This window comes from Rattus norvegicus, chromosome 18 (genome assembly GCF_021556685.1).
Source record: "Rattus norvegicus strain SHRSP/BbbUtx chromosome 18, alternate assembly SHRSP_T2T, whole genome shotgun sequence".
Taxonomy (NCBI): Eukaryota; Metazoa; Chordata; class Mammalia; order Rodentia; family Muridae; genus Rattus; species Rattus norvegicus.
The window spans coordinates 62,867,540-62,884,276 of record NC_141551.1 but is presented as its reverse complement, the minus strand read 5'-3'; the positions used below and the strand labels follow the sequence as shown (position 1 = coordinate 62,884,276).

The window sequence follows — 16,737 nt, the reverse complement described above, 5'->3', positions numbered from 1 at the left end:
GGTGTGGTCTCCATCTGCAGAATTCAGAGGAAGTGGAGGAATCCAATGTGGTTCTGATCTTGGGTACATTATTCAGTGTCACCTGCTTTGGTGTCTGCCGCTGGGTACATCGAGGGGAGAGTAGCCCAAGGCTATAGAGCTCACCTGAGGTGTCAATCACAATGCCACCTGCTTCTCTGATGATGACTGTGGCAGCTGCCAGATCCCAGCAGTGGAGGCCGAACTGGTAATAGGCATCAGCAGCCCCCGAGGCCAAGTAGCAGAGCGCCAAGGTGGAGCTGCCAATCACTCGGACCCTGTGGGGTGGGTGGGTGGGAGGACAGATGCCGGTGAGTGAGGGGACACCTGGCAAGGCATGCTTGACCCTGACCCCTCACCCCTTGCTAGGCACATTCAGCTCTCAGGAATGAAGTCATGGGACTCTGCCAACAGCTCAGGCTGCAGAGAGCAGGCCTGGAGTGAATGGCCCGGGCAGATGACCTTTCCACAACGACATTAGCATGTTGCATGCACTAAGACCCGGTCACGAGGGGCTCCTGAGTGTGAACTGTGGCCAGGGCAGCCAGAGAGGCCTGAAGTTCTTACTCTACTGAACATTAGAAGGTTACACGCAGGGCCTTCAAGTGGCTGGTGGTTGCCACATAGATGAGGGGGAGGGGAGGGTGAAGTAATTTTGACCTAAGCATGTAGGAGAAATAAATAACCAAAGTTTATCTAGCAGGCCTGCTTAACCTGCGGCTAGTAGATCCCATTAGTCCTAGGCTAGTTATGAATGTGACCCAACCTGTGTATAAACGGGAATGCCAGACACAACCTCAAACGGTCAGACGCCGTGGTTTAAAGGAGAGTGGCCCCTGGAGGCACGTCTATTTCAGTACATGGTCCCCAGCTTGTGGGACTTTTGGAAAAGATTGGGAGGTGTGGCCTTGTTGGAGGGAGTCTGTCACCAGGGGCGAACTGTGACGTTTCAAAAGCCCACCCCATTCTCAGTTCTTTCTCTTGAGTTTCTCAGCTGTTGCTCCAGTGCCACATCTGCCTGCCGCCACGTTTCTCATGGCGGTCGTGGACTCTAATCCTCCGAAACTGTGAGCTCCAAATAAACCCTTCTGTAAGTTGCCTTGGTCATGGAGTCTGATTATAGCAATAGAAAGGTATCTAAGAAAGACACCCATGGTCCAGCACAAGGCCACTGAGACACTCTAAAGATCCATAAGGTTCACTGATGGAGGGACCCATGCTTCACTACTCAGCTTTCCAATACAGACTAGGACACAGGACCCATCTGTTTCCTGACACCTGACAGCCAGAGTGTTCGGTGGATGATGGTGCATGGCGTGCCTCAAGCCTGGTGCCAGCAGCCTCCTGTCCTACCTCTCCGTGCCTCCTCTTCACATGCCTTGGGAGTGTTTAGCCAAGAGCATATTTGGTTTTCAACCCACTGGCTACGGGACTGAGGACCTGTACCCATGAGCCTTGGCGTGCAGCAGCCGCTCCATGTTGCTCAGGAATACTTTCAGAGTATCGGGGTCACGTTTGGGCCCGATTTCTGTCAGAACCAAGGCCTTTGCGAGATCTGCAAGAAAGAAGTCCCCGTCAACGAGAAGCCCCGGTTCTAACGGAATCATCTGAGTTCCCTCAAGAGCGGCTGATTCTATGTGGTCTTTCTGCGGTGATGGGCAGAGGTGGTCTAACCTGCTCTAATTCAAGTTGTCACTACCCCGGGGAGCTGTGTTGGTTGGGATTGCCTGCTGAAGAACCCTTGCCAGTCTCCTCTCAGGGACGCTCCGTCACACAGAGGGACACAAAGACCTCCAGTGGTGTATAAAAATAGCTGTCATAACAGCAGTATGCCATGACTGAAGACGAGAAAACACCTCACCAGATAAATCTTGCTATGAGGGTTTAAAAACTTTTGTCTGTCTGCTCTGATCACAGAAATGGACATCTTCCGATGGAGAGGGTGAACGTGATCTGTCGTGATCTGGACGAAGAGGGGCCGACATCTGGAAACTCATGGCTACCTTTACCAGGGGCCATATAAGTGCTCGCGCCAATGACAGCTATGAGAAATATGAGGGGGTGACAAGCCTGGCTTGTGGGTCAGGAACATGGCTGAGGCTCACTGTAGCAGGGTCAGGAGCAGCTTGTCCTTGCTTTGCTACAGATGCTAAGCTGGTTCTACCTCAGAAGGTCACACCACGGGCAGGGTGGAGTCATAGTAGGTGTGCCCAGGTTAAAACCTTGGCTACCACATGACTACGGGGAACCAGCCTCTACGATGGTATTGTACTGCAGCCCTTATTCAGTATAACACCTCCGGCAGAATCTTCCATATTCCAGAGCCCCTTGCCCCTTTCTATACAAGCAAACTCATGTTTTACACTGCAATGAACTATGGTGAATCCCGTACACAACGATATGGAGGGCAAACAAAACAGGCAGAGTAACATGTCGACAGTCAGTGGGCACTTGAAGACCTGCCCATGGGACAGAAAAAGCATGAAAAACAGCAAGACTCAAAACTAGAGGGCGCAGAGCTTAGGAAACAAACCTGAAAATATTTCAGATAGTAAATAAAGAGAACATGAACTAGGGGCTGAGGGGAGGATGGCTCAGCGGTTATACTTCCTGCTCTTCCCGGGCTATGGTTGGTTTCCAGTACCCACAATGGATAGCTCATAACTCCAGCCTCTGGGGACTAGATGCCCTCTTCTGGACTCTGAGGGCATCTGCCTGTTACGGATTTAAGTAAAGGACACCAATTTCCAATTATAGATGTCCCAAAAGACAGAACACGAAGCAATGAGCTAGGGAAAAAAAATACTGTGGATTATAATTAAAAAATAATTTTTTGAAGTGAGAAAAGATAGGAAATGTTCAAAGAACTATGCCCCCAGAACTGGCTCGGTTCTGGAGTCTGGATACAAAAACAAACAAAAAACACTCCACAAAACAAGAAAACAAAACCCCAAATCCCTAAAACAAAACACTACAAGGTCCATGTGTGTCCAGAAGAAAAAGAAAATCCCTTACGTGTGGAAGAAAACCAAAAAAAAAAAACCAACCCATCTCAGGTATGGCTGCCCTTTTGTAATCTCAGTTCTCAGAAGGTGAGGCAGGAAGATTGGGGTTTTAAGGCCAGAACGGGTTACACAGTGAGATCCAGTCGTAAAAAGAAAATCCATCTTTTGAACAGTTTACTGTTCACCAACTCTGCCAGCACATGGCAGGGACATTTTAGAGATTCTACACAAGAAGAGGTGACAAGTAGCAAGAACAATGATAATCTGTAGAGAACACAGGAATCGGGGCACGGTTCCCATGATTCTGCCCTGAGATGTCAACTAGGATTCTACTCTCATCACAAGTGCGACCCTCGACCTTCATTGCTTCCCCTGGGCAGCTCTATTAGGAGCACTTCCCCCATTAAATCAAGATACAATGTATCAATCCTCACTGCCCTGCACATCCAGAAAACAACAGTAACAATGGGAGGTGGTGGTGTCTCCAGCAAGGTAACCGGTGATGTCACCATCCCAGCTGGCGCTAATAGGCAGGAAGTTCCTATGTAAGTCACTGGCAGCAGATGTCCTTCCCAATTAGGAAGCTATGAACATCATCAAATGCATTAATCTTGAATTTGTGTGTGTGTGTGTGTGTGTGTGTGTGTGTGTGTGTGTGTGTGTGTGTGTGTGTGTGTATTTTTTTCTTTGGAAATAACCTTTACAGTAAGGAAACAGGTAGCCAAAGGATTTTGATAAACTAAGATTGTTAGGCCTTGAGTGTTTGGAAGTGAGAAAGAAAAAGTGAGCCTGCCACTTCTGTTACCAGTGCCACCAGACATAAACTCAAGTGGGGCTTACAACCTGAGAGAACTTGTGTCAGGGGAGGCAGTGCATGCCTGTGACCCGACACGGAAGAGGCAGAGAGAGAGGACGCTACCAGCTCAGGGTGGGCCTGGTCTATCAGTGAGAGCCCATTTCAAAAATTAAGAGAACTTTGGAAAACTTGTATGTTTTCCAACAGTTAAAGACTCGAGGTCTCCTGCTTCCACCCACCATGTGCTGGGATTATAAGCACACAGCACCACACCCCTGCCACCTATACAATCAGAGCACACTTTCTTTTCTTTTTTTTTTTTAAAGACAGGGTTTCTTTGCATAGCAGAACCCCGACTGTCCTGCCTTCACTTTGTAGACCAGACTGACCTTGAATTCACAGAAAGCGCCCTCTTCTGCCTCCCAAGTGCTGGGATTAGAGGCGTGCAACACTCCCAGCTGATTGTTTTTTGAGACATTGTCTCTCTAGTATACAGCTCTGGCAGTCCTGGGGTTCACCATGCAGATTGGGATGGCTTTGAACTCACAGAGATCACCTGCCTCTGTCTCCCAAGTACTGGATTATAGTCCTACAAGACCACGTCCCACCTTTGTAACTAATTATTTTCCACCAGATGCTGCCTGCTCTATGTACAGCCTCAGGCATCAGAGTGGGGACCTGAAGCCAGTGCGAGCACTCTGACATCTGTGACCAGAGGTGAGAACAGCTCACCACCCGGACTCCAAGTCACAACCGTGCTTTGGTGAGGTAAGGACATAGCGTGGCAGTGCGAGGAGGCAGAAGGGAGGCAGGTAACCAGTAGGGGCAGGAGCTTTAGAGACAGCAAGCAGCTTCTTTCTGCTCTGGGTGTTTCCTGGGGCCCAGCAGAGGGAAGTCAGGCCAAGTCTCGCCCTTCTGGGGTTAGGAGCAAGCACAGCAAAGGTGGGTGGAGCCATCAGAGCGAGCCGTCACCACCTGACTGAGCTGTGAAGGCAGTCAACCAGGAAGCGGGCGTGTGAATAGTTTAGTGTCCTATCAAATGAAAACTGGAGCAAAGTTCACCCAGGCATGTTTAATGGCTGGCTTCCTCCCTGCCTTTCCCAGCTAGGCTTGGATGGATGCCTTTTGCCAGCATGGCTGGAATTAACATCACTCCACAGCCAAACTAAACACTCTGGCAGAAGGAGAAATGGGGCAAGGTGCTTTTCCTGGCCCGCTCCGGGCTCAGAGCGCTGGTTTGCCAATCGTCCTGCTGGGGTATCTCACAGGGCTCCTGTGAGTTCTAGCCCCCCGATCTGGGTCCATGCGGGACTCTCACCAGCAACCTCTCCTCCCCACGGGCCTATGAGCACATCCACACTGTGCCTTCACACAGTAAGCTAGATGCTCACAGGCTGGCTCAGCATGCCAGTGTTAACCAGGAAGCTACCCAGGAGGGAGATGAGAGGAAGGAACTGTGAAAAGATAAACCAACAACAGGCACAGAGAAATGGCTGGTAAAGAAAGTAGACGGGCTGAGAGTCAAGTGCTGACATCTTGGGACTGAGGCCAGTGTCAGCCAACAGAAAGCAGGGACTGAGGCTGGGACACGTTATGATATGAGGCCTCTGACACGTAAAGAGCAGAGGCTGCAATTGCCGTCCGTGTCCTGCTCAGAGTTGCAGAAGGAACTAGGGGATGCTAGGGGAGCCACTCCACGGCCAGCTTCGCTCCCATCCTCACTGCCTTTCCAAACTCAATTACGTGGCCACTCAGGGGCTTTGAAAGTCTTCCTCTTCCACGGCTGGCTGCTCTTCTAGGATCCCTTTTCTTCCCTGACTCTGTTCACTACCATGTCTCCACCTTGGCCAACATACACAAAAAACCCTGGCTTTATCTGTTGCCTACCACACCTATCCTATACCCGATAAAAAAACAAACAAACCAAAAACAAACTACTAGTTTAATCATTGTGGGTTAAAGGGTGGAGGAGAGAGAACACCCTCGGTGTGCCATTCCATGGGCTACCTCCTGCAAGCAAACAATGTCCTTAGACCTCTACATTTAAGGAAAACAAAGGACAGACATAATCCTGGTGGCAGGCCCCGGGGCACGTTCAAACACTGTTCCTCTCCACCGTGCTTCCGCTTCCAACAGCAAGGTCAGAGACCAGATACATGCTGTGGTCATGGGTCCCCCACCAAGTTGTGCCTGGATGCTCTGCGGGCCCTTGGTCTAAGCCGCTCTCTTGGTCCCACCAGACCAAACTGTTCACCAGTAACTACCATTTTAAAGACAATAGATACAAGAGGCTCTGATAATGTATTCAAAGTATTGAGCACCTACACAGAATAAATGTTGTCGATTTCCACTAGGGACACTGTATTCCTAAAAAAGAGCTAGCACTCTCTGTAGAAGATGGCCACCAGGGCTGGAGAGATGGCTCAGCGGTTAAGAGCACCTGACTGCTCTTCCAGAGGTCATGAGTTCAATTCCCAGCAACCACATGGTGGCTCATAGCCATCTGTAAAGAGATCCGATGCCCTCTTCTGGTGTGTGTGAAGACAGCTACAGTGTACTTATATATAATAAATGAATAAATCTTTAAAAAATAAAATAAAATAAAATAAAAAAAAAAAAGAAGAAGAAGATGGCCACCACTATGTGTAATAGTCCCTGGGCATCTAGCTCTATCTGAAACGACCCAAAAAGAGCTGGATGAAGCTCACCTGTCTCCCTGGAGACCTGGAGCCTCTGGCCATTGCAAAAGGCGCCCTGGCCCCTCCTGCCGGTGTACAGCCGCTCCTCTGTGCAGTGGTGAATCACTCCGAATTCCAGCTAGAGGGGGCAGGAAGAAAGTGGACAACGTCACTTCTTGACACAAAGGCAACAGTGATCTAAAGAGGGACACTCCTCTTAGAGCAGGAACTAGCACTGTGACAAGGGGACAGAATTGTCTTCCAAAGAGGAATGGAGACAGGCAGACTTCGAACTACTTCTGGTCATGAAAGCGAGCTGTTTCATAAACGAACATATCAAAACTATATTAATACTAATAAGAGTATTAAAATTATCGTAATGAACTCTCTCCCCTCTCCACCCATAATTGTGACTGAATAAAAAAAAAAAAAAAAAACAACTCTTAGGTATCCTCCACGTTACTGGTAAGTAAAGAACCCACAGACATCCCCAGGGGCATGACCACTGGCTAGCAGGAGGAAGAGGTCAATATGGAAGCGATAAGCCTTGTGTCCAGCACTCCTGTCTCTCTCTGCCTGCTTCTCACAACCCTGGGGTGAATATGTGTCTGTGCTTGGTACCATATGCCCATCTTCAGGGTGGTCATCTTCAGTGCCTTAGCAGAGTCTTAGGCAGCCCTTAGAATCTTCGCCACTCAGCCTATAGAACAAGTTGTATTTCTGGAAGGGGCTTCCCGACAGTCCGTGGTTCTCTAGCAATACTTACCTGCCCTACACCTACCCCCACCCCTGGCCCCAACATGATATCCAGATCTAGGCGTCACCGTATTGTGTGGTCACCTGTGATGAGGCCCCATTATCAAGGGGAATGTCCAGTGAGCTGTGGGGAAGGGAGAGTTGATTCCTGGATTGGACCATGACTGATTAGAAGTATTCCTGTGCTCTGGAACTAGAAACGCAGGACAGAATAGGACGGCCCAGCCAGGACAAGGACCTGTCTGAGCTTTGTGGCCCCAGTTTTCTTTCCTGGCAGCCCTGACTCCTATTATAATAACCTGGTGGTTAGGAGAGCATTAATGTTAACAGATCTCTGTGATGATGCAAAGAAACCGATGGATCATCAATTCCTTACCCAACTGGCAATATTGAAAAGTTTTACCAATATACCAAAAGTATATACCCTGAGGTATAATGCAAACTTACTGTCCCCATGAGAGGAACATTCGTCGATATTGCTACACTGCTCTGAATGGGGGCAGTTGTAGGAGACATTGTACCCCAACTCTGCTCATATGACTACAAGAAATGAAGGCTCTTGTCTTCCTGCATAAGCCTTCGCCCTCTGTCTGCCTTTCTTTTAGGTCTCACGCCATGGCTTAGTCCAGAAAGTCCCTGGGAATCCTGATAGGGCCACATTCTCATACTAATAGCCAGGAGGAAAAGAAGAATTAATGAAATATTGAGATGTCATCCAAAAATAGGAGTTGTCTTTTGTCTGTGACTAGATCACACGCTCTAGGGGTCAGATGGAGACTCATCGGGCCATCTGCTCAGAACATTGCTTTCCACAGCAGCTATGACTGGACCACGGAAGAAGAAAAAAAAAAAAAAAAAGAGCCAGTCCACCCCAGGAGACATAAGACCCAAACCCACACCCCGACACACTAGTCACGGTTACGGTAAGTGTCAAAGAGCAACACAGAAACTGAAACCAGGCAAGGAGGGCCGCATTACCTCCTGGTGAACAGCAAATCCGATGCTAACTGCCACAGTGGGGAATCTGTGAGGGAAGGCAGAATGGGTTACATAGAACACTGGCTCTCAAAAGCTCTTGTGTGTAGCTGTGTGAAGGCTTCCCTCCCGCCCCACAAGGACCTTTCGGCACTCTGGCTAGGTTTGATTTTCAAAATGACTTTCCAGTTTCACTTACTGCTTCCAAAATAAACAGGCTCAGCTCGCCATGCTGTAAAATAGCGAACTTAAAGCAACCGTAGCGCTCTGGGAGCCGTGGTAAGACTGAGGCAACTTAACAGCGACCACATAATACTAATCAACATGACTATAATAACCACAGTCCTGGTTCTCAGCAACCTAAGCAGGTAGAGAATTCGCAAAAGACCAACCCCAAATTCAGAATGTATGTGGAGGGCCCAGTAGATGATATCACAGACCCTGGACTGCAGCCACCACACAGATGTGACCTTTCGACAATGCCAATAATATCCCCATCCCGTCTCCGGTTTGAGCTCCCAGAAGGCAACAGCAGGGTGAGCCAGCGGTAGAGGGATGGTTCTGATGCCACAGCTTGACCATGGTTTTAGTTTCGCCAGTTTGTTGCTGTGTTTCAAAATAGTCTCTCCTTTGTGAGACTTAAAAAACAGGAAGGGGCCAGGAAAGACCAAGTACTGTGAACTGGCTGGGGAAAATACCAACCCAGACCACGAGTGGGCAGAACCCTGTGCAGAAACCCTCAAAGGCCGGGCCGAGTCTCCCTGCGCGCGTCCTAAGGCAGGCATCTCTCAGCTTTTCCTCAGCCTCATTGGCTGTGGCCCAGCACCGCAGCCTTTCTAATGGCTCAGGTCTCAGGCCCAGCTGTGGCCTGGATATACTGGAACTGTCAGGTCAATATTAGAGCCTGTTTCTCAGAGGACATTCTTTCCAGCCCGGATTTCCCCGAGGGCTGCAGATCAGGAAGTACTGTAGATCCCAAGGACACCAGAGCCCTGGGACACCTTAGCACGAACCATCGTGGCCTTTAGCTGGAATGTGGTGTAGCCGCTGCATCCCCGTTATGACCACCTTGGGTGACAAACGGTTCAGAGGTGAAAGGCGCCTCACTTAGCGAAGCGTGAAGTGACGGCCTGGTGGCAGCAGATGGCACTGCTCCGAAGCATCAAAAGGGTCCCCTTGTTCATGCACGACTGGGTTCTCAAGGCAACGGGCACTACAGTGGTCATGCTTACCGTGTGCTACTCAGCAGATAAGCACAGCACGGAGGCCAGAGAGCTAGGCGCCCCACACCCAGCTCTGCTCACGTTACTTCCTCAACGTGCCCTATAGTAACTTTTGAGTATGAGTGGGGAAGTGCTCGCAGCATAGAAATATCTGCAGAGAACAGCAAGCTAACACCCCCCCCCCGCCCCCAGGGAAGCCATGATGCCTATTGTGTGGCTGGGTCTTTGGCTCCTTTTACGTGCCTTTCAGCAAGTATACATAGCTCTCATACCTGTCACCGTTAGGGACTGGTAGGCCTTCAGGCTTACTCCTGTAAGCCCTATCTGCAGCCACAAGGTTGGCTCCTGAGAGAATGACTTCTCAAATCTCACTGGCATGTCTTGGTTCTGTACCTGAGGCCCAGGATTCCTGCTCCAACTCTACCTGTTTTCTAGGGGCAACTTCTTAAAGGAGCCGCAACACAATGGAATTCAGTGTCTTACAGCTGTAAACAGTCTCCCAAATGAGCTTCATTCTTAGGCAATTATGTTTCCAGTTTTTAAAGTATAGTAAAATATTTAAGTATAGGGAAAATTGATCTCAAACTTGTGATCCTATCTTGGCCTTTGTGCTATAGGTCAGGAGTAACCAAAAACACTTAAAGAAATAAAGAATCCCCCAAAACATAGCTCAAGCTGGCCTTGAACTTCTGACTTTCTTATCTCCACCTCTCAAATGCTGGGATTACAGGTGCTCACCACCATAAGTAGTCACCCCCTACAACACACACACATAACACACACACACACACACACACACACACAGTACACATACACACACGCACACATGTACACATACACACACACACACACGCACACACATGCACACACATACACACACACACATGCACACACATACACGAACACACACAAGGTCTTACTGTATGGACCTAGCTGACTTGGAACTCAGAAATCTACCTACCTCTGTTTCCCAAATACTAAAATTAAAAGCCACGTGCCAACATGCCTTGCCAAAAATTTTTCTAAGACAGATTTTCCTTACATATTCTTTAGAGTCATAAATAGAAAACCTTTTAAAAATATCAAGTTCTGATTTCCTCTTAACAAGACTAGAAATTTCAATATTTTACAATATTTTACATTACGTAAGTATTTTAGATGCTTATGCTATTGTAAAGAAAACCTAGGGGTCCCACAGAGCCCCGTAACTTCATGCTTCCCAGCTCCTGCTTACCTGTGCACAAAGTTGCAGGTGCCGTCGATGGGGTCGATGATCCAGGTCGGGCTGTGGGTGAGCACACACTTGGCCCCGGAGGCTGTGGCCTCTTCTGCAATGAACCTGCTGGGGCAGGGGGCTCAGCCTGAGTCAAGTCCAACACTCAGCAGACGAGCGTATGTAGCAGGCACAAGGCTCTGGGTTCCAGCCCCAGTACCAAAACACCCCCCACACCAGACTGACTCTCACAGCTGCAGTTTTGGAGGCACACAGGGGAAATGGAGCAGGCCAGGCAGAGATGCGGGAGTGCAGAGCACCTGAAAGAGCACAGAGGCAAGCAAAACTTGGTTCCCAGTTCAGCATGGAGCTACAGATGGAGGGGAGGCAGCAGAGGCCCAAGAGGTCTTGCTAGTGTGCAGAGCAGAACCTGGACCGTAGAAGGGAAACGGTCACCTACATCTCCCTTCCCCACTTGGACCCTTTACTCTTCCCTCCTTGGTCTCTGCTCCCCTTTGGGAGAAAATAAGAGCTGGACAAGGGAGCAGTAGAGTTAGCAGGATGCTTCATGCCCCCCTTGTCCTCAGTGTCAAAGCAGACCCTGTCCTCATAGTGTCACCTTGACATGCTCCTTCAGGGCCACTCTGGCTGTCTCCAGATCAGAGGTTCTTGATAAGGGGGCTCTGGGCTGGCCCCTCCTTTGTTATAAGGCCCTATGTAAATAAGGCTCCCTTAACTTTCCTCAGGAGTGTGATCTCTATCCTACTAGGAGACAAAACCTTAAGCTGAATATTTGCAGGTGTCTTAGTTAGGATTCTTGTTGCCGTGACCAAGGCTACTCTTGTGAAGAACAACATTTAATTGGAGCTGGCTTACAGTTTCAGTGGTTCAGTCCATTATCATCATGGTGGCAACCAGGCAGACATGGTACTGGAGGAGGAGCTGAGAGGTCTACACCTTGACCTGAAGGAGCCAGGAGGAGGCTTTCTCGTCAGCACTGGGTGGAGCTTGAGCACTAGGAGCCTGCAAAGAGCCCGCCTACACAGTGATAGGCTTTTTCCAGCAAGGCCGCACCTCCTAATAGTGCCACTTCCCATGGGCCAAGCGTATTCAAACCACCACAGAAGGGGATGTCATTAGTACAAATGGGGCCAACAAGCACCAGCTGCCCAGGCCAAAGGTAGGGAAGCTCCTTCTACTTCTTTTCTACCCACATGTAGGCTCAGAGAGAAGGGGCCCTCTTAGGTGACACTAAATGTGACAAATGCTTGGCCATAGGACAAAGACTTAAGAGTCATACCATTCCCAGAACTGTCTTCTGAAGGTACTTGATATTCCTAAAGTGTCCTAGAGTCACTTTTTAAAAAAATTTTTTTCAACGAAAACAAACCATACTCTATTTTTTTAAAGACTTATTTATTTTATATGTACTGGTGTTTTGCCTACATATATATCTATGTGAGGGTGTTGGGTCCCCTGGAACTAGAGTTACAGACAGTTGTGAGCTGCCATGTGGGTTCTGGGAATTGAACCTAGGTCTTCTGGAAGAGCAGCCAATGCTGTTGTTCTTAGCCAATGAATCATCTTTCTAGGCCCCTCAAAACACACTGAACTCTTAAAAACACAAGGAATGGGTGCCAAAGCACCCTTGAATGGAGGACCAGGCAGATAAAAATGGTGAAAAGACACACCTCAAGTCAAGAGGTAACAAGTTCCCCATGTGACTTCGACCATTGGCTGCTTCTGAGACTTTCTTCTCTTCTGGCACTTGAGTGTGGTGTTACGTCAGTCACGACTGTCTCTTCAGTCCATGAAGGAGCTGATTGATACCACGAGGTCCTCCCTTCCCAAGCTGCAGCTCTGCATCCACCAGCTGGCCCACAGGGTGAAGCCCAGCAGGAAGAGAATGGACACGAATGTCCAGCTTGGGTGGCAGGGAAGGGCTTTCCTATGTCAAGGATGCTGCTTTATGTCCTGACCGACTTAAGCGTCCAACAGACATGGATGGCTCTGTGCTGAACACACCACAGGGCACAGGCTACCATGACCTCGAGGGGGCAGAAGGGGGCAGAAGGCAGCAGGGCATACTGAGTGACTTTTCCCCAGCTTCAGACAACCTCGCCATCTTGTATGGATCACTCAGGAGGGTATTGATGACTATAAGTCACCAGAGTGGGTGAAAGAGACAAGGAGAAAACACAGAACCAAACAGACAGCTAGTTCTTTAACTTTTTTTTTTTTCTTTTTGGTTCTTTTTTTCCGGAGCTGGGGACCGAACCCAGGGCCTTGTGCTTCCTAGGTAAGCACTCTACCACTGAGCTAAATCCCCAGCCCCACTTTAAAGAAGATTAACAAAACTGACAAGCGCCTATCCAAGCAAAAGGAAGAAATGCAAATTAATAAGACTAGAGATGAAAAAAGAGTTGTTAGAACAGATTCCAGTAAAATCCAGGAGACCACAGAATATTCCAGATTTTCATCTAAAAGAAACTCACAAATTTTCTAATTATAGACCTGCCCAAATTAAACCCAGAAGATATAAACAGTTCACACAGGCAGACAATGAGATTGAAGCAGTTTTCCACAAGTCCAGGATTGGACGAATCCACTACTGAATACCACTAAACCTTTAAGGAAGACCTAATGACAGCACTTTTCAACTATTCTAACAGAGCAGAGAGAGACCGACCGCTACCAAATTCATTCTACCAAGTCAATATTATCTAAATAATTAAATACAGTAGTATCTAAATACCCACACTGGATAAAGACTTAAAAAACCAACACTACAAGATGCATACATTCACAACAAAGTATCGGCAAATGGTTCGAGAACACATTAAGAAGGTCCTACCTCCAATGCCAACCAACCAGAGCTTCCAGGGATTAAGCCACTACCCAAAGACTATACATGGACTGACCCCAGGCTCCAACCTCATAGGTAGCAATGAATAGCCTAGTAAGAGCACCAGTGGAAGGGGAAGCCCTTGGTCCTGCCAAGACCGAACCCCCAGTGAACGTGATTGCTGGGGGGAGGGCAGTAGTGAGGGGAGGATGGGGAGGGGAACACCCATCGAGAAGGGGAGGGGGAGGGGCTAGGGGGATGTTGGCCCGGAAACCGGGAAAGGAAATAACAATCGAAATGTAAATAAGAAATATCCAATTTAATAAAGATGAAAAAAAAAAAAAGGTCCTACCTCACCAACATGGTGGCTCCAGCCTAAGGATACAAAGTTGCTTCAATACTGCAAGTCATGGAATACTCCATATAACTACCCTTTAGGATGACACAAGTGTTATACATCACAGAGACAGACGGAAGGACGGAGACCATCTTGATAAGTGAAAAAGAGGCGTTTGGCAAAGTCCACATGACGTCATGATTAAAGTCCAGAAGAAACTAGGAATAGATGAACCACAACCTCAAAGGAATAAAAAGTATACCTGACAAACCTATAGGCAGGGGGGGATAAAAGTTAAAAAAAACAAACCCTATAGGCAGTTACATGCAATACTGAAACCTGAGCTTTTCCTCTAAAACTTGGAACAGGACAAGGACAGTGCCAACGTTCTCCATTCTTACCCAATGAAGCGTTCAGAGTCATATGCTGAACGATATAAAGGTTAAAAACAGGAAAGAAGTGAAAGTGTGGTTTGCGTGACTCATACGTGAATGCTTGGTCATCAGAGAGCAGCACTATTTAAGAGGATCAGGAGGAAGCCTTGTTGGAGGTGGGCTTTGAGGTTTCCAAAGCTCAAGCCCAGTGTCTCTCTTCCTGTTGTCTCTTGATCCATAGGTAGATCTCACAGCTCCTCCTCCAGCACCATGTCCACCATGCTCTACCATGACGACGGACTAAGCTTCTTAAACAGTAAGCCAGCTCCAACTAAATGCTTTCTTTCATAAGAGTTGCCACGGTCATGGTGTCCCTTCAAGGCTGGTTGTACACTGTATCATCCTCCCAACCCCCCTGGGGATTTAGCTTGGTGGTTGAAAACTTGCTTAGGCCATGAGTTCAACTGATACCCCTCCCCATCAGAGAGCGCTAAAAAGCAGTAAAAGAATGTATGTATTTTAACCAAAACTCGTTCTTTAATTCATATATTTTTCCACAGGGGAGAAAAATGGGTGACACCTATCGTGCTCCAAATAGACCCCGAGGAGACTACTATGTGTCACTCACGGCCACACAGATACACAGCCAGACTAGAATAATCAATACCCGAAACTCTAGGAACTGCTCTCCCAGTTTTAGAAGGGCAGCATCTTTACGAGACATCACATGAGGAAAGAGAGGGAGGTCCTGAATCCAAAGCCCTTTCTTCAAGCTCTGTCATATAGAAACCAGGGTCCAGGGAGGGACTGCTCTACGGTCCTACTCTAGAGCCCATGGAACTTCTAGAGCTATGCACAAAATGCCAAGCAAAGAGTTTAACTTTTCTAAGGTAAAGATGAATGTCTTATATTCAATCTTGCACAAGATGGCCCAAGAAGACAAAACAACTCTGGCCTTTGGTGAAAAGAGACACCCTTGTAAAGACCCGGGTCTCTTCATCTACTTTGACCCCAGCAAGGGGTGTGTGTCGGTGTTACTTACTGAACACTGGCAGTGAACGGAGTCTGACACAGCTCACCTCTTACCCTGTGCTCTTAACATACGACCCTGGGTGGCATGGAAGGCACCGCTAAGTTTTAGAAGTGGGGCAAAAAACTTTCGCAGATCCCTCTGGAGGTAGAGGCAGGGAGGGTTTCTGGGCATGTGCTATTGAAAGTAGAATTTCTGACACACACAAACAACGTGGTTGTTCAAATACGCTGGGCCCATGGGAAGTGACACTATTAGGAGTCACTTGTTGGAGGAAGTGTGTCACTGGATGGGCAGGCTTTTGGGGGCTACTAGTGGTCAAGCTCCACCCAGTGCAGAAGATAGTCCCCTGGCTGCCTTTAGATCGAGATGTAGACCTCTTGACTCCTCCAGCATCATGTCTACTTGGATGCTATCATGCTTCCCGCCATGATGATAATGGACTGAACCTCTAAAACTGTAAGCCAGCCCCAATTAAATGTTGTCCTTTATAAGAGTTGCCTTGGTCATGGTGTCTGTTCACAGCAGTAAAACCCTAACCAGGACACACACACACACACACACACACACACACACACACACACACACACACACACACATACACACATTTTAAAAAAACTAAATAAGATTATTAAATTAAAAACCCAGTGCTGGGATGGGTTACCTCCTTATAAGGTGTGGCCAGGGAGATCCCTGATGCCTTTAAAACAATACAGGCTATTGCCACTGTTGCTGGTTGCCCACCAGACTCCATGGCAAACCCCTAAGGCTGGAGATACCACATGCTTTGGTTGAAGGACTTAAGAGAAACCAAGTTGAAACTGATCTGGAAGCTGCCCTGTTGTCACTAGCTTTCACAGAGCTAGGAGGTGCAATGGAGGCTTCTGAGGGGAGAAATGTCAGTGGTCTTATTTGGCTGCAGACACTGTAAGCATCTTACCAACCTGCCAGGCAAGATGTGCACACTTTCTGACTGGATTTGAGGCCCATTGAACAGGAAGAAAAGTTATATATAGTGTCACTGACAGTCTATGGCTGGGGCCATTGTAGTCCCAAGTAAAGAAGTTACTATTGTTTCAGTGAATGTGCATGATTTACCTGTCAAATTGCCTTTTAAAATGTTTATGTATGGGGCTGGAGAGGTGGCTCAACAGTTAAGAGCACTGACTGCTCTTCCAAAGGTCCTGAGTTCAAATCCCAGCAACCACATGGTGGCTCACAACCAATGTGTAATGGGATCCGAGGCCCTCTTCTGGTGTGTCTGAAGACAGTGACAGTGTACTCATAACATAAGAGAGTAAATAAATTTTAAAAAAGTTTACGTATAAGTCTATAGAACTTTGAGGAGAGAGATTTCTTGTTGTAGTGGATGACAGTTACTGAGTATCTTACAACTAGTCTAAGCACCATTGTAAGTGAGAATAAGTGAGCATGCCCTAAATGTGGTTCATCATCCCCTCTAAGGCTCAGGGAACAGAAGAAGAGGG

At 47.9% G+C, this 16,737-nt stretch overlaps 1 protein-coding gene across 2 annotated transcripts in view; it reads right to left on the bottom strand.

Annotated features, from left to right (window-relative positions):
• Positions 1 to 16,737, bottom strand: part of Impa2 (inositol monophosphatase 2) — a 33,443-nt gene that overhangs the window by 3,745 nt on the left and 12,961 nt on the right. The window contains exons 3-7 of one of the 2 annotated variants that reach the window (XM_087592245.1): positions 10,686 to 10,793; positions 8,232 to 8,277; positions 6,528 to 6,636; positions 1,465 to 1,573; positions 145 to 296 (exon numbers count right to left, since the gene is read on the bottom strand). In XM_087592245.1, coding sequence (XP_087448371.1) covers positions 145 to 296; positions 1,465 to 1,573; positions 6,528 to 6,636; positions 8,232 to 8,277; positions 10,686 to 10,793 — 524 coding nt within the window. 2 annotated transcript variants of the gene reach the window in all.